At 42.1% G+C, this 19,313-nt stretch overlaps 1 protein-coding gene across 1 annotated transcript in view; it reads right to left on the bottom strand.

Moving 5' to 3' along the window:
• The window catches only part of MGAT4A (alpha-1,3-mannosyl-glycoprotein 4-beta-N-acetylglucosaminyltransferase A), a 134,461-nt gene that overhangs the window by 62,433 nt on the left and 52,715 nt on the right, over positions 1 to 19,313 (bottom strand). The window contains exon 3 of the mRNA XM_040336338.1: positions 14,656 to 14,823. Coding sequence (XP_040192272.1) covers positions 14,656 to 14,823 — 168 coding nt within the window. The remainder of the gene's footprint in view (positions 1 to 14,655; positions 14,824 to 19,313) is intronic.

Genomic DNA, 19,313 nt, shown 5'->3' on the forward strand with positions numbered 1-19,313 from the left:
TTGCCGACCCCTGTTTGAAAATGCTGGCTGCCTGGCAGTCAAAACAAATGTTCAGAAAAATAAGTAAGATCCCCTGATTTACAATTATTCCAGCTCCATGGATCAAAGTATTGAAGTCCCTGGATCAGGACAGCCAGGCCATAAGAAATTTCAGGACAGGTCAGTCAGAGCATTCTGTATATTTCCATTAGCACAATTCCCTTAGGTTTCGACTCCTTTCACACGGGGCGGATCCGTGTACGGAGCAATCTCCGCTGAGCAGACAGGTGACAGGTCTGTCTCTGCACACTGTGCAGGGACCGACCTGTCAGAGTGCCGCTCTCCCCTATGGGGGATCAGATAACGACAGACCGTAGAGTCCGTCGTCATCCGATCCGATAGGAGGATGGAAAAGTAGGGTTTTCCTCTGTCACACTTTGGAGGATCGGACCGGGTCGGATGTCAGCGGGCAGATCACCGCTGACATCCGTGGCTCCATAGAGGTGCACAGAGCGCCCGTTCTGACAGGTGGACCTAAACGGTCCACCCGTGTCAAAGGATCCTAAATCTGAATAGTGACAATGTTACCAGAAGTTCAAAATATGGCAGTAAGTATAAGTCATGATTCATATATATGAATCATGACTTATATGTTTTCTCAGGAGGATCAAATGGGCTAGACATAATGAGATTCAACTTTGATCACTTATGTATAGCCACACCTAGGCCTCATCAAAATAGCAGGAGGATCGGGCTTTGGGTAGCTCCCAACTCTAAAATGAATCTCAGATAACAACTAGTATGTATTCTATAGTGCTCGTTCTGCAGTAAGAGCAGCCAAGAAAACAGTGTAAATTGTAAGCGGAATTCTTTCCACCAGCCACCAATATAAAGGGGCATTCCTCACAATGGCCACCAATGTAAGATAGGAAATCATCATACTGGCCACCAATCTCAGGGGACATTTCTTACACTGGCCACCAATGTAAGATAGGAATTCCTCATACTGGCCACCAACCTATCTTACATTGGTGGCCAGTGTAAGAAATGTCCCCTTAGTTTGGTGGCCAGTATGAGGAATTCCTATCTTACATTGGTGGCCAGTGTAAGAAATGTCCCCTTAGATTGGTGGCCAGTATGAGGAATTCCTATCTTAACATTGGTGGCCAGTGTAAGAAATGTCCCCTTAGATTGGTGGCCAGTATGAGGAATTCCTAAGGGGACATTTCTTACACTGGCCACCAATGTAAGATAGGAATTCCTCATACTGGCCACCAATCTAAGGGGGCATTTCTTACACTGGCCACCAAAGTAAGAGAGCATTCCCCATACCAGTCACCACTGAAAGAGTACAGTCGAACAGGCATTTTGCCATGATGCGAATTCCAATGGCAGCAATTCAGCAATTGATGGCTGCAAGCTGCTAGCTGTGGCCACTGAGCACATTCAATGTAATGGCAGGCTATCGATGTCTGCAGCTATTCGTGGCTTTTTGCACGGCCAAGGGTAACGGGTCATGATCACAGCTGCATACACACAAAGTGCATCCACTGCAGGAAATCGCTGGCTCTGCAAACCGTCAATAATAGCTACAGCTGCCGACAGCAAGTTAATATAGTATAGGGGCTCGGCGGCCACAGCTAGCAGCTTAAAGCCAATTTGTACTGTGGCAATACACTCATGGGAATGTACCTTAAGTTAGCATTTTTTACACCAGCCACCAATCTAAGAGGGCATTCCTCACACCAGCTATCAATGTAGGAGAGAATTCTTCCCACCAACCACCAATGTAAGAGAGGTGGCCAATATATACGGTACTTGCTGAACTGCAGTTGAGAAAATCAGGTCACTGTTCTGGAAAGTGCTTTTTCAACATATATTTTGATAATATATAATTGTGTGTATGAGGTTAATTAAAAGAGGATTCCTCAAAATGTTGAAAAGAGTAAAGTTTTGTATTTGTCCTCAGTGGGGAGATTTCTCCTCACTTCCTATATGGTCCCATGGATAGTAAAAAGCAGAATGCCATCAAGTGCACTGCAGAAGAGTATGAGCCTTTAAGTGTTACTAAACCCACACAAGTAAAATAAGTCTGTATATGCAGTAAAGCATGCTTGTTATACTCAATGTGGAACCTGAGGGGGGTAATCCTCCACAATGTGTAATAAGGCTATTTGATCCTGTCTTCTCTGATCCTCCCCTTCTTCCACAGTCCATAATCCATCTCCTGATAGAACAAAGTCATGGGGGGCACTCTGCACATGCTCAATTTGGTGTGTATTACTAGAGAGTTTTTTTTTTTTTTGGGAGGATGCATGTGATGAGCAGAACAGAATGAAATATTTTCCTACAAGCTTAAACCAGACACTGATAGAAGTCACAAGACTGCTATATACTGCTGATGAGAAAAGGTATTTAGCAGTTTATATTTACTAAAATGATTGCATTTCCATGTACTGTGGGAGACCAAATATAGTGAATGCAGGGTCCTGGGTTCAGTAACACTTTAATGCTGCTTGGAGATTTCCCACACATTTTGTCAGCACATGGGAAAGGAAGCAAGATGAACTTTCCTCAGTGGGGACCCCAATACCAAATAAGAAAAAAATATGACTAGTGTTCTAAACCTTCCACATTCTATCCAAAAAGCAAAAAACACATGTAGCTGGAACTTTGAAAAACGGTAATATTTAAATAAAAAATGCGATTACCAGTGTGTGTCTTCTGAACTCATTTTATTTGTAGCAATAGCAAAAACATAAAGAGTGCATTGAACAGTCTACAGCAGGGGTAGGCAACCTTGGCACTCCAGATGTGGTAAAACTACAAATCCCATCGTGCTTCTGCCTCTAGGAGTCATATCTGTGATTGTCAGGGTCTTGCAATGTCTCATGGGACTTTTAGTGTCACCACAGCTGGAGGGCTGAAGTTGCCTACCCCTGGTCTACAGGGAGCCTCTCCTATATGTCACAACAAAATCGGTGGCCTGTATATAACATGACATCTGCAGAGACGTGCAGTCTCCAGCCAGCATACTCTACGGAGTCTGCAGGCACATAGCAGCCCAATTCTCTTTATCATGTCTAAACATCTCTCTTTCCCATTAACATACACAATAAAAACGTATAACACTGAAAGCAATACAAGACTGCACTGTACACTGGAAAGTAATGTATTCACTATATAAAAATGAGAAGTATGTATCTCTACAACATTTTGTTTCATTTTGTTTAAAAGGATGTATACTCTCTTCATCATTTATTTAGATATAACATAGAAATACAATTTCCCTTAAAGCGATTCTTCAGCCTTTGTACAAAAAATAAATAAAAGTCAGCAGCTACAAATACTGTAGCTGCTGAATTTTAATAAAAGGACCCCGCTCTGTGCTCACCCGAACCACTTCTTCCCTGGTCTTCGGAACCCTGACATGTTTACTGTTGGCAGCCGGCTGCGACTCCTTGCAGCTTCGTAGTCAGCTGTTCGCGCCCTGGCGCCCCCCACCTCAGGCCAAACGCGGCACTGCATACCGCTTTGGCCTGAATCCTGCTCGTTTTGCGAGACAACACTAGCAAACCGAGCTAGGATTTTTTTTAAATACACTGCTCGTATTGTGAAACGCTCATTAACCGTGTTACTCGCAATCCGAGGTTCCACTGTATGTTGCCTTTTCACAGTATTAAATAGACCCATATTAATGCTTGAATTAAAAAAAATATTTTAGCTGTCATATTAAAGCGGGAGTTCACCCGAAATTTTTTTTTAAGATTAGATTCATGCTCATTTTGTCAAGGGGAATCGGGTAGATTTTTTTAAAATGAAGCAGTACTTACCGTTTTAGAGAGCGATCTTCTCCGCCGCTTCCGGGTATGGTCTTCGACAGGCTTCGGTCGCATACATCGCGTCACGAGTAGCCGAAAGAAGTCGAACGTCGATGCGGCTCTATACGGCGCCTGCGCACCGACATTCGGCTACTTTCGGAAAATCGTGACGAGATAGATGCGACCGTCGGAAACCTGTCGAAAGACTGTCAATCAAATAGGAACGCCCAGTCCCGCAGCCCATACCCGGAAGCGGCGGAGAAGATCGCTTTCTAAAACGGTAAGTACTGCTTCGTTTTTAAAAAAACTACCCGATTCCCCTTGACAAAATGAGCCTCAATCTAATGTTCAAAAATTAACATTTCCGGGTGAACCTCCACTTTAATAACCCTAAAGAATTTTAGATTTGGTTTTCCTTTTTGATCAAAACACTTCACAATAAACTACAGCCAAGCTTAATGATTATTATTTATACCAACAAAACAGTGTATATCCATAGAGCTACAAGGCAGTGTTTTTCTGTCCTTCATCATTACTTGCCAAAATAATAAAATCCGTGGCCAAAATTCTGGGAGCATCCTACCTTATGCCGCATACACACCATCACTTTATGTGATAAAAAAAAACGACATTTTCTGTGAAGTAAAAAACGACGTTTTTGAAACTTCAATTTTCAAAGACGAAGTTGCCTACACACCATCGTTTTTTCACAATGCTCTAGCAAAGCGAGGTTACGTTCACCACGTTTTTCCATTGAAGCTTGCTTCATAACTAGCTTCTGGGCATGCGCGGGTGTAAAAACGTCGTTTTAAACGTCGTTTTTTGCTACACACGGTCAATTTCTGTGAAGTAAAAGTTGACGTTTTGAAAAACGACACATAAAATTGAAGCATGCTTCAATTTTTTTTTGTCGTTTTTTACAAGACATAAAACGATGTTTTCCCCCACACACGGTCAATGAAATTGACGTTTTTAAAAACGTCGTTTTTTTACATCGCATAAAACGACCGCCTGTACGCGGCATTAGAGAAAGCTTTAAAAGTAACAGAATAGAAGAACGGTGTCATTGTAGGAAGATGGCATGTTGATTTATCTAGCTTATCCCTTACAATCCCTTGGAAATACCCAATGTATTATTCAAGATTTGATGTGTACTCAGGTTCCAAAGTCAACTGAACAAAATATCTCCCATTTCTGCTGGAGATGGAATTCCTGAACTACTTTCCAGTATGCTTTCCATTGAAAATTGATTCTGAACCTAAAAAATTGGGCGTCGCAAGCCAGTACCAATTATTCCCATGTCTTGAATAAAAAAAAAAAAAAGTTACGTTTTGCATAGCGTGTGAACAGATTAGAGCCCCTATCAAATTGTTTTGCTATCTGTGTCCCTGCTAGATAGAATTACCTTTTCTATTTGTCCCGTTGACCACTTACAATTTTAGAGTTGTTACCAGAACAAGAGGGAAGGCTAAATGTTCTAATGTGGACGCCTGTTCAAGTGGCAGTTGTCTAAAAGGATACATTTTCTTCACTTTTAAAGATTTCCTTTCACTCCCTAATGTATCTTTGGGACACAGACAGCAAAAAACAAAAAAAATTGACTGTATTAACAACTAACAAAAAATTAAAATGTTGAGCTATGTATACACAATGATAGATTGTTATTCCACCCAAAAACATTTTCCTATTAAGATGTGGATAACAATATACAGAGGTTTTGTAATATACAAAAAAAGAATAGTAATCAAACGAATATCCCTCTTACTTTCCAAAGTGATACAAAACTTTTAGAAGATAACTTGTGTCCAAACAATCCGCCTTGGGAAATCCTACTTCAGCTGAGATCTTATAACATTCCAGAGGGAAAAATATGTGTGGAATGTGGCGTTCAATACATTCACTTGTTTTTTTAGTGCTACTAATTTTAAATCCTCTATTATTTTCTTGTGGGTATAAGTGGCATCCCACTTTGGTCAATTTAGAAAATAACAGACTCACTACAGGTCATGTGGTTTACTCATTGATTATATGAAAGTTCACTTTGTCTTTAATCCCCGGAATCCCTGTAGTAAAGCAGAAGGAATAATCTGGTTTAATACACTGTGGCAGTGTTGTGCCCTGTCACGGTGTAAAAAAAGTATATGGCCTAGGATTCCCATCTATGCCGATTAATGGGCTCCCGAGGGCTTGTGTCATTCATAAGAAACTGATTTTTCAGTTTCCTCATTGGTTGGTAAAACCGGGTTTGGGACCTGGAGCACAGAGATTTTGTAAAGATTTGGGAGTGATGAAATCTCAAATTCAGGGTCCGTGTTTTGTGAACAACTGGCACATTGATTGTGCAGGTGTGTGCTGGGCTTGGTTCTGGGCTACACCCCGGCAGACAGAGGAGATCTCTGAACAGAAGTAAGGAGGGCTCCCCCCTAAGAGACGGGTGGGAGGCAGAGAGCATCAAGGGGTTGCAGGTTGTGTGCAGAGAGCTCTCAAGAAGATTGTCTGGAGGACACAGGTAAAGGTCCTGAAGGGTAAGGCCAGAGTAGCAGCACTGCCATGTGTAAGCCAGAAGGCTGAATGTGTATTTTCTTTGCAAGAGACAGAGAAATGCTGAACGGAGAGGTAAAGCCCTAAATTGTGATTTCGGGAACTCTTTTAGCATAATATAGGGCAAGAAAAGCCCACAAAAGAAGAAAAGCGAGTTATTGTGTCCTTAAAAGCTCTAGCTTTGATGCTAGTTCCCACAATAGGTAAATTGATAGTATGACCCAATCTAAACGTTTAGCACTAGCACTGATACCTTTTACCACTCAGGCCACAGATTATAACCCAAAGGCATTACTGTAGATCAGATACGTTAAAACTCAAACCACACAGTGAGGTTGATTTACTAAAGACAAATAGACAGTGCACTTTGAAAATGTAGTTGCACTCATTTTCCCCAGAGGTTAGTAAATGTGGTAAAGCTCTTCTGATTTAGAGCATCCAATTGTGTGCAAGGAAAAATATGATTTTCTATTTTCCTTAACAAATAGGTCATACTTACCTTCACCGTGCAGTTTGTTTTGCACAGAGTGGCCCCGATCGTCCTCTTCTGGGGTCCCAATGCGGCTCACTCGGCTCCTCCCCGCAATAGATAACCCCTTCTAGGAAGCTCTCTCCAGAGGGGGTTACCTTGCGAGCGCGCTCCTGTGTCATACACTCAGCGTACATAGCGTCATTGGATTTGATTGACAGCAGCGGGAGCCAATGGCTGCGCTGCTATCAATCTATCCAATGAAGAGCCGAGAAGCCACGGGGAGAATGACGTGGGATCGCACCTACGGAAGTTCAGGGCTCAGGTAAGTAAAACAGGGGCTGGGGGCGGCCGGACAGAGCAAGGTGTTTTTTCACCTTAGTGCATAGGATGCATTAAAGGGGTTGTAAAGGAATTTTTTTCCCCCCCTAAATAGCTTCCTTTACCTTATAGGGCAGTCCTCCTTCACTTACCTCATCCTTCTATTTTGCTTTTAAATGTCCTTATTTCTTCTGAGAAATGCCCACTTCCTGTTCTTCTGTCTGTAACTCACCACCGTAATGCAAGGCTTTCTTCCTGGTGTGGAGAAAGCCTCTTGAGGGGGGAGGGGGCGAGCAGGCAAGTCAGGACACTCTCTACTTTGCAGATAAAGAAAGGAGCTGCGTGTTAGTGGGCGTCCTGACACTCCTGCTCGCCCCCTCAAGAGGCTTTCTCCACACCAGGAAAAAAGCCTCGCATTACGGTGGTGAGTTGCAGACAGAAGAACAATAAGTGAGCATTTCTCAGAAGAAATAAGGACATTAAAAAGCAAAATCGAAGGATGAGGTAAGTGAAGGAGGACTACACTAAGGTAAAGGAAGCTATTTAGGGGAAAAAAAAAAAAAAATTTCCTTTACAACCCCTTTAACCACTTAAGACCTGGACCAAAATGCAGCTAAAGGACGCGGCCAGGTTTTGCGATTCGGCACTGCGTCGCTTTAACAGACAATTGCGTGTCGTGCGATGTGGCTCCCAAACAAAATTGGCGTCCTTTTTTTCCCACAAATAGAGCTTTCTTTTGGTGGTATTTGATCACCTCTGCAGTTTTTATTTTTTGCGCTATAAACAAAAATAGAGCAACAATTAAAAAAAAAAATGCAATATTTTTTTACTTTTTGCTATAATAAATATCCCCCAAAAATATATAAAAAAACATTTTTTTCCTCAGTTTAGGCCGATACGTATTCTTCTACCTATTTTTGGTAAAAAAACAAAAAAAAGCAATAAGCGTTTATCGGTTGGTTTGCGCAAAATTTATAGCGTTTACAAAATAGGGCATAGTTTTATTGCATTTTTATAATTTTTTTTTTTTTTTTTACTACTAATGGCGGCGATCAGCGTTTTTTTTCGTGATTGCGACATTATGACGGACACTTCGGACAATTTTCACACATTTTTGGGACCATTGTCATTTTCACAGCAAAAAATGCATTTAAAATGCATTGTTTACTGTGAAAATGACAGTTGCAGTTTGGGAGTTAACCACAGGGGGCGCTGATGGGGTTATGTGTGACCTCATGTGTGTTTACAACTGTAGGGGGGTGTGGCTGTAGGTGTGACGTCATCGATTGTGTATCCCTATAAAAGGCATCACACGATCGATGCCACTGCCACCACAGTGAAGAACGGGGAAGCTGTGTTTACACACAGCTCTCCCCGTTCTTCAGCTCCGGGGACCGATCGCCGGACTCCAGCGGCGATCGGGTCCGCGGGTCTCGCTGCCCCGGAGCTTCGGACCGGGGCGCGCGCGACCAACGGCTGGGTACTAGCACAGGACGTACCTGTACGTGCATGTGCCCAGCCCTGCCATTCTGCTGATGTAAATGTGCAGGAGGCGGTCCTTAAGTGGTTAAGGTGAAAAAAAAACCTTTAACCTCCCTGGCGGTATTAATTAATTCAGATTTTAAGTGCTGAAAGCGGTACCATTATATTATAAAGCGGAGGTTCACCCATACCTTACACATTTTCCCCTTCGCTTTATGCTCGTTTTGTCTAGGGGAATCGGCTATTTGTTTTAAAATATGATCCGTACTTACCCGTTTACGAGATGCATCCTCTCCGCCACTTCCGGGTATGGGCTGCGGGAATGGGCGTTCCTTCTTGATTGACAGTCTTCCGAGAGGCTTCCGACGGTCGCATCCATCGCGTCACGATTTTCCGAAAGAAGCCGAACGTCGGTGCGCAGGCGCAGTATAGAGCCGCACCGACGTTCGGCTACGAGTGACGCGATGGATGCGACCGTCGGAAGCCTCTCGGAAGACTGTCAATCAAGAAGGAACGCCTGCTCCCGAAGACCCATACCCGGAAGCGACGGAAGAAGATGCATCTCGAAAACGGGTAAGTACGGATCATATTTTAAAACAAATAGCCAATTCCCCTAGACAAAACGAGCAGGAAGCTAAGGGGAAAAAAAAAAAAAAAGGAATTGGTTGAACTCCCGCTTTAAATCTGTCCAAACAAGAGTCTAGTAGACATCTCGGGTATGATAAAGTTTGAAACACAAAATTATAAATTATAATAAATATAAAATAATTATAACAAATAATAATGTAATTATAATAAAAATTATCCAATAATGTAATCAAAAACACTGAAATTTGCTAAGTTGCAGAATTGTCGCTGTTATTACTTTTATTTTTTTATGACGAATTTCCCCACAAATCGCTATCGCTCAATTCTGTAAGTGATTCTAATTAATTATCGCTGTTTTCTAGCAGCTCTAAAACCACTTTTGACATAAAGGGACACTTTTTGGTTGCTATGCTCCAGTTTCCAGGCAGAAGGAACAGTTTTTATTATATAAAAGTGCATGCAGGACACTGGGCAGACCACTAGGGACAAAGGGGGTGTGTGTTTTTTACATACAGTACTGTAATCTATAAGATTACAGTATACTGTATGTATTGTGTGTATTTACTTTTTTGAATTTGGTGCAGATCTCCGCCCCCGTGCATCGTAACGTCGCAGGGAACGGAGCTCGGCGGCACACAGGCACTGTGTGAATCGAGCGAAGAGGACACAGCTCGATCACACAGCGGGGAGGCATCGCAGGATCCAGGGACAAGGTAAGTAATTCCCTGCCTGCATACTGCAATGCGATCCTGAGTCTGGCTCTGGGTTACCGCATTTGGTTCTGAAATTCCACCCCGAGCCCGACTCGAGAATACCGATGAGTGGGTTAAAAGTGGTTGTAAAGGCAGTTTTTTAGTTTTTTTTTATCTTAGTGAATTCTATACATTAAAGAGGAAGTAAACCCTGATGGGCTTTGCTTCCTCTTTTTCCCCTGCAAAATAAAAGCTTACCCAATAGGTACAACTTCAGCATTGGGGGTATACAACCTCTTTAAAGAGGTTTTTAAACTCGAAAAAAAAACCTGGACGACAAAAGGCATAATGACCTTGTATGCATCGCATACAAGCTCATTATGAAATACTTACCTTAGGACGAAGCTCTCTCAGCAGTGTCTGCACACCGCTGAGACAGCTGACATTTTCCCCAGAGTTTCTTCTGGGTTCACGGACTCCAGTGCTGTGATTGGCCGGAGTCGTGATCATGTCACTACCATGTATGCGCGGGAGCCGCCGATTACAGCACATGGCCCTAAAGAAACGGCACGAGCGCCCGTTTCTTCAGAGCGCATGCACCAATGACGTCAGCGTATATATAGTAAATATCTCCTATACGGTGCAAGTTTAGGAGATATTTATAGTACCTACCGGTAAGCCCTTATTATAGGCTTACCGGGAGGTAGAATTAAAAAGGAAGACTTTAGTTCCTCTTTAAGATAAAAAACCTTCCATTCCCCCTAATACTTACCTAGGCCCCATCTCAATCCAGCAATGTTGCAGGTGTTTCTTCCTCATTGGCTGAGACAGCAGCGCAGCGCCATTGGCTCCTGCTGCTGTCAAAGTCAGTCAGTCAGTCAATGGAGGAGAGAAAGGGGTCGGGCCGGCTCTGTTCTGTATGGACACAGGGAGCCGTGGCTCTGCTCGGGTGCCCCCATAGCTAGCTGCTTGCTGTGGGGGCACGCAACAGGAGGGAGGGGCCAGGAGCACCGAAGAGGGACCCAAGAAGAGGAGGATCTGGGCTGCTCTGTGCAAAACCATTACACAGAGCAGGTAAGACCCGGTTCACACTGGGGCGACTCGTCAGCCGCCTGACAAGTCGCGTCCCATTCTAGTGAATAGAACCGTTCTAATAGAAGCGACGCAAGTCGCTCCGACATAGAAAAAGGTTCTTGTACTACTTCGGGGGCGACTCGGGGCGACCTGCATTGACTTTTATACAGAAGTCATTTTGCAAGTCGCCTTAGATGTCATCTTCATGTCGCCTGGCCGAGTCGCCCCCGAAGTCGTGCCGCCCCTGTGTGAACCAGCTCTAAGCATAACATGTTTGTTATTTTTAACTAAAAAACAAAACAAAACAAAAAACAAGACTTTACTATCACTTTAAAGAGGGAGTTCAACCAATTCCTTTTTTTTTCCCTTAGCTTCCTGCTCGTTTTGTCTAGGGGAATTGGCTATTTGTTTTAAAATATGATCCGTACTTACCCGTTTTCGAGATGCATCTTCTTCCGTCGCTTCCGGGTATGGGTCTTCGGGACCGGGAGTTCCTTCTTGATTGACAGTCTTCCGAGAGGCTTCCGACGGTCGCATCCATCGCGTCACTCGTAGCCGAAAGAAGCCGAACGTCGGTGCGGCTCTATACTGCGCCTGCGCACCGACGTTCGGCTTCTTTCGGAAAATCGTGACGCGATGGATGCGACCGTCGGAAGCCTTTCGGAAGACTGTCAATCAAGAAGGAACGCCCATTCCCGCATCCCATACCCGGAAGTGGCGGAGAGGATGCAACTCGTAAACGGGTAAGTACGGATCATATTTTAAAACAAATAGCCGATTCCCCTAGACAAAACGAGCATTCATCTAAGGGTAAAAAGTGTAAGGTATGGGTGAACCTCCGCTTTAAGTAAATCCAGTGAGTCGAAGTGAATGAATCTTCAGCTGCAAAATGATGTAAGAGTTTTATAGCATGCATATCAACTGGAGAACAGCTGGGTCATCATTCCATTTAAAGGACATCTTCAAAAAATGTATAAATAAATAACAAACAGTCCACCTTCCCTAGCCTCTAACCTATGAAACCCCCATCACTAAAAAGCTTGCTTTCCTCTCCATAAAGTTTACAGCCTTGGAGCAGAAATCTTCTGTGCTGCCTATGCCTGCTTAGAAACTCCCTATTGGCTAAAATGGCTCCATAATCCTAGTACCTTTACTTTTTTACTTTTTTAGAGGGTATCTGCACAAAAACTGAGATTTGTTACATAAATTATTTTGTTTCATATTTGTATGGGTTTTGTTGGCTTGCGCCAAATTTCTCTAAAAGTAAAAAAAAAATATTAAGTAGAGTCACGTGTTTCTACATACCATGGGTGTAATGTGTTTTTCTAAGACCAATGTGGGAACATCACACTCTATGCAACGTCATTAAGGACAGTGCAGGATCATTACTTCACAGTGACAGATGTCTCCCAAAAGGCTCTAGACGTTACATAGAGAATTCTCTAGGCGTTACATAGAGAATTCTCTAGGCACCGTCTATCCAAAACTCTGTTAGCATTTCTTTATAGATAAACACTGCTTTACAAAAATGATTTAGGTGCACCTGTAATCCTGGCCAATGGACAGTAAACTAATTCAATTTTTAAATTTCAGGGCCTGTTGCATTAGAAAACAGCCGCTGGTGTGCACTGCAGTGAGAGCAATGCTGCAGACTGACTCCAAGGTTTGGTTCCATCAGCAGATAGATTGGGGGCAGTAAAAGAAGGGCGGGATCAGAGAAGACAGGATCAAACATCCTTTTTACACAATGCAGAGGATTAATCCCTTAATGTGGAGTTCCACCCAAAAGTGGAACTTCCGCTCATTTGTCTCCTCTCCCCCCTCCGGTGCCACAATTGGCACCTTTCAGGGGGAGGGGGGGGGGGGGACAGGATACCTGTCTTTGACAGGTAGCCTGTTCCCACTTCTGGGAGTCTGCGCCGCAGCCCATGAGGTCACCACGGGGCTCCCTCCTCCTACTCCTGGCGCTGGGTCAGTAGGAGAGAGGAGCGGGGCATCACGCATGCGCGGTAGGGTTCCCATCGTAAAGCCATAAGGCTACACTGTCGGGTTCCCTCACCCGCAATGGCAGCGGCAGCACCCAACAAGCTGATGGAAACATCAACTGCGGTGCCGACATCGCTGGACTCCAGGACAGATAAGTGTCCCATTATTAAAACCCAGCAGCTGCAGTATGTGTAGCTGCTGGCTTTTAATTTTATTTTTGGGCGGACCTCCACTTTAACTTAGATTAACCCCTCCAGCTGTTGCAGAACTACAAGTCCCATGAGGCATTGCAAGGCTGACAGTTACAAGCATGACTCCCACAGGCAGAGATGGGACTTGTAGTTCCACAACAGCAGGAGGGCCATCAGTTTGACACCCCTGCTTTAATGTGTAGTTATTCCTTCTCTCTAAAGAAATTTCAATTGGTTTCTAACAGCTTAGAAACACCTGTTGGTTACTTACATTAGAAGGCCAGCAGCCTGCCAAGATCTCCTCACAGATTTTAACGACTGTGCTGTGAACTTTGAAAATGTATTTCTCTACAATGCTAATAGATACATAGATACATGAGGGCTTGATGTAAAGTGCCTTTATTGCTTGTTCAGAATATGTAAATGCTGTGGTGTACATGACCTGGGCACTTGTTTGCTTTAACTTAACAAAATGTAGGAATAGTTGAAAAAATATAATGCCTTCGAAATGTTTGGTCTTTTAGCCTGGTAAGATCATCATGGCTCCTCTTGTGCAGATAAATAGCTTGCAGCAATTAGACCCCATACACACTATCCAACTTTTGATGTTCGATTTCCTTTAGATTTACCAAAAAAGTGCAAGGGTCTGCCTGATTGCATACGAATTGAAACTCTAATGCCCTGTACACACGATCGGTCCATCCGATGAAAACGGTCTGATGGATTTTTTAAATCGGTTAACCGATGAAGCTGACTGATGATCAGTCGTGCCTACACACCATCAGTTAAAAAACTGATCGTGTCAGAACGCGGTGACGTAAAACACGATGTGCTGAAAAAAACCCAAAGTTCAATGCTTCCATGCATGAGTCGACTTGATTCTGAGCATGCGTGGATTTTTAAACGATGGACGTGCCTACAAACGATTGTTTTTTTCTATCGGTTAGGTATCCATCGGTTAAATTTAAAACAAGATTGCTTTTTTTTAACCTATGGATAAATAACCGATGGGGCCCACACACGATTGGTTTGGTCCGATGAAAACGGTCCATGAGACCGTTCTCATCGGTTTGACCGATCGTGTGTACGCGGCATTAAGGTTTGACTTCATATAATATTGTTTGGGTACATCTGAAGTAGAAAATTGTATAGTGTGTACCCAGCTTTATATAGATACTTAGGCCCCGTACACACGACCGAGTTTCTCGGCAGAATTCAGCCAGAAACTCGATCGGAGCTGAATTCTGCCGAGAAACCCGGCGTGTGTACACTTTCGGCCGAGGAAGCCGACGAGCCAAATAGAGAACATGTTCTCTATTTCCTCATTATTCAATGAGGAAAGTTGGCTCGCCGAGATCCTCGGCGGCTTCACGCAGAACTCGACGAGCAAAACGATGAGTTTTGCACGTCGAGTTCCTCGGACGTGTGTACGGGGCCTGACAGATATCATGGGACTTACAGGGACACTCTGAAAGCAGTGTAAAAATCCCCAAAATTTTTTTTTCTTTTACCTGAAAAGTGACTTAATGCATCTCTGCTTCCATTTGCCTCAGAAACTGCTTTCCGGAACTGTTCTAATATTGCATGTAGCTCAGATGAGCGTTGTAATGTTCGATGTTCAGCAATGCGCAGGCGTTCTTTTAAAGCATGAAATTCCCGCTGATAAGCAATCAATTTCTCTGCAAAAATAAAAATAAAAAATCAGCTGTGGAATATAGAGAGCCATTTAGTCATACATAACCAAAGCCTGGAATCAAAGTTATTAAACGCAATTCTTGAAGACAAAATGAAAGGCCCACTCATTAGGTCAGCTCTCTTTTCCTCAGGTAAAGAAATCACTGCATGGTGGTAGTGTGTACAAACTGAGACAAACACTGACAGGGCTGCTTAAAATGATCAGCTTTTATTCATTTGTGTAAAACATTTATCCCAAAAGGAAAAACATAAATAAAAAAAAAAACAGTTGTAACTGGAGTTCGGCTCGAATTTGTTTATCAAGTTTATCTAAATCTAGTACATATAACTTTAACCTCTCTCAAAATTGACAATGCTGCTCTCCAAATGTGTCTCTGTTGCTCATATATCCAGGAGACACCACAGGACAGGAAGTTTGTTACTAGCCAGATCACCAGGTAAAAAAAAAAAAAAAAAAAGCAAAAAACAAAACAAGATTCAGCCACTACAATTTAGCTCATCACACAGCTACTTTTTTGTGTTGTGCAAACTTTGAAGTGTACAAAACATACACTTCATTCATGGCGCTGTACAGCAGAGTGATGCGTTATGCTGTACAATGTCTGTCACCGCACGTTTGAATTGGCCCTTAATCTGAATTGAAGGGACTGGCTCATAATAACCAATTGCCAACCACAATATGTATATATACGTTGCAAGATATCATTGAATTGTATTGCAACTCTACTGTCTGTCCTCATGTTGTAAAGCGCTGTGCAAAATGTTGGCGCTATATAAATCCTGTATAACAACAATAACAACCCCCGGTATTGTTTTTTTCAGGCGGTTGAATTATTTCAGAAGCGGCAGAAGGGGGATGTTCGTTTGGCTCGCCCCAAGAAATGATCTGACTGTGCGGCCAGCTGGTCACAGAGGAGTTAAAAGACTAGATCGTCTCTATGGCCTTGGAGGACCAGAGCGACGTCATGACATCACTTTTGGCCCAGTGTGGAAGTAAAAAAATGGTCTTTTGATATTTCGCTTTTAGAAAGGTATAAGGAGGATCTTTTTGACCCCAGATCTCTCTATAAAGAGTAGACGTGCAATTTCGGCCACCAAAAATTATCGGCCGAAAATAGGCACTGGTGAGGCTGCTGGGACCTGGCAAGCTGCATATGATGGGCACAGGCAAGCTGCATATGATGGGCACAGGCAAGCTGCATATAACAGGCACTGGCAGGGCACTGGTGAGGCTACTGGGCACTGGCAGGCTGCAAATGACGGGCACTAGTGAGGCTGCAAATGACGGGCACTGGCGAGACTGCCTGGCATTGGTAGGCAGCATACAACGGGCACTGGAGAGGCTGTATTGATCTCCTGTATCCGGTCTAATGGATAATTCTGACAAAAGCCAAAAAGTACACAGTTTCCTGATGTAGTTTTACCAGCTGTAGAATACCTGCTATAAAATATATAGAAGATACAGATACATTATATATATATATATATATATATATATATATATATATATATATATATATATATATATATATATATATATATATATATACACACACACACACACATACACATACATATACATTCACATAGACCACCTTGACAGGGGTCATGGGACCTGGGACCCCAAGTTCCCTTACTACCAAAGTCATATTAAAAAAACAGTGTGCAAACAGTCTACTCAAATTAGGTATGAGGTTTTAGGTAGACAGACAGTTAAAACATTGAGAGTTTATTACTAAATAGTGCCACTTTTGGCGCTGCCCTTCTCATTGATACTCTTCTCTATTTATTATACAATACTGGATTAATAGAGTTGCACGATTAATCGTTAAGAATAGAGTTCTCTGGTCAAGCCGAGAGCTGTAAAAAAAAAAAAAAAAAAACAGGCAGTCTGCCAAGTTTCACAACATTTCTCAGCCGCTGAGCTAACTATAAACATTGTAACGTTTTGTTCTTTAGATCAACGGAATTAACTTCGGCCTGTAAAAGAGGGAAGTTTAACCACTTAAAGACTAAAGTTACTTAGAACCCCCAAACATTATATATATTATTTTAGCAGAGACCCTAGAGAAAAAAATGTCAGTTGTTGCAATATTTTCTGTCACACTGTATTTGCGCAGCAGTCTTTCAAATGCATTTTTGGGGGGGGGGGGGGGGGAAATACACAAATGAAAAGAAAAAAAAAATTGTAAAGTTAGCCCAATTTCTTTGTATAACGTGAAAGACGATGTTACGTCGCGAGAATCAGGATTCTCTTTATTCCAAGCAAAAAAATTGTGATTCTCATTTTATCCAGAATCGTGCAGCTCTACTGCATAGCAGTAAAATCCCACTTACTTGAAACTAGGAACGCTATCTAGGGTACTAGTAAATGATCCCCATTACAAAATCTAAAACAACAAGACATCATTATACACTATATTTGCTAACCAATATACTTGTTCATGATGTCAAGTTCTATTCTCGTCAAGCTGTCAGCATTTAGGCCAATTCACTCTATTATGTGATATGATCGAGATTAACAGACCTCAAGCTTTTGTCTTTGTGGTTTAGGTTATACACACAGTAAGCACATTCAAACAAAACGGACCATTGCATTGAAGATCTCCATGATTAGGCAATTGCTGATTAATGATTAAAATATGCAGAGCAGCATTAACTGTAGAATGTAGCTTTTCTCAGTATCTATGCATATATTTCTATCCATTTATCTTTTAGCAATATTGAGGATTACTTAGAGACCAACAGTCAGACATGAATATGTTGCATTTAAAGCAATCTCCAGGAAAAGCAAAATATTGTCTAAATAGGAGAGACGTGTATTCTTATTTACATCTTGGTGTGCTTTGTGTATTTCTTTCAGATCTGTGCAATTATACAGTGTGAGACTGTGTGCAGGAGACTCCTGTAATAAAGACCGGTCACTGCTGATCTCTTGACAACTACAGGATAACTGGTCTTGTATCCGCCCCCTCCTGTAGTTTTCTGCAGGTAGCCTGTAATGGGTGGAGCTCTTAGGTCCCTCCCACAGCTCAGCTCTCTGCACAGATTTTATTGCTACCTTTACAAGGTTGAAAAACAGATTTGTAAACGCATTTGGTTGGAAATATATTATTCGTGGCTATGGAGGCATATATTTCAATGAAAGGGTTTTGTGACCGGAGTTAAGCTTTAAACAGACTTAGGGAAAATAGCTTACCTAGGGATATCAAATACAAATAACCTTGGTACTTGCATTGTGTAGCTCACTGAAGCCCCACTTAAACACTAGAAACAATTTGCCAATTCTGTTTTTTTTTTTTTTTTTTACAAAAACAAAGAAAAGAAAAAGGAAAAACGTCCAATACAAACATGTTCAAAAGGAAAAAATTGTCACTGGAGATTTCAGCGCTTATTAAATATTTACTCTAATTTCCTTTCCGTATTAATGCAAACTGTAATGTAATTTCCATGCTTTATGTAAGCACAGTACATTACAATTAGGCTTTATGAATGTCAGTCGTAGATGTTCCATACACATCACTGCAGTGGGCCCGTAGGTCAATAGCTCTGACTGGTTTAAAGAAAAAAAAAAATGGATTGCACTAAAATGTTCAATACCCGCAGTCAGACAAGCTCTGGATTTCCTGCTAAAGTAATACAAATTCTAAAAGGAGCACACATACTTTGAAGGCATAGTCGCCAATTACTTATATAACTCCTCCAGGGATCAAACGGTTGAGATGTGAAGTCAGCATGACAGTAAGGCTTCTCATTGACAGTAGAAGACGGACGGATCCGACTGCCCTCAAGGCAACTAGGCTTCCAAGTGCTGCAGAGAATACCATCAACTTGCAAGGTCAACTCCGGCAAACTCGCACATTTAGGTCTTTAGGAATATATAAAAGGGGAAAGAGAAGAGCAGTGGGCACTGCCAGCACCCCATGTCTTGTTGGAGTATAAATGACAACTAAGAAAGATTTTATAATATATATATATATATATATATATATATATATATATATATATATATATATATATATATATATATATATATATAAATGGATGGGATCCAAGTGATTCTATAACAATACGCACTTCATCCCAAAGGTAAATGATAAAGGTACAGGAGGAAAGTGGAATTATAACGGTGCTGAGAACAATCTATTAAAAATAAGCAAGTATTATATAAAATGATGATTTCAGATTTTTATTAAGATAACCTATACATAATACAAAAAAAGGGGGTTCAATAAAACCAAGTATTGAAGCAGACATTGGAGTATGCCGGTCACTGGTGTTCCCAAATTGTATGAGGCAGTGGTCACATATCCCTATATATTTCGCCGTTTAGGCTTCCTCAGGGGATGAAAGATTTTATACTTTGCCCAATCAGTGTTCCCCCACAGATGTTTGCATTTAGAGCCATGAGATTGTCAGTCTATTTTTGGCAGGAACAGGCCTTTGCAGTCTCATGTCTATGGGTTTCTAAAAG

Source organism: Rana temporaria, chromosome 2 (assembly GCF_905171775.1).
Source record: "Rana temporaria chromosome 2, aRanTem1.1, whole genome shotgun sequence".
NCBI lineage: Eukaryota > Metazoa > Chordata > Amphibia > Anura > Ranidae > Rana > Rana temporaria.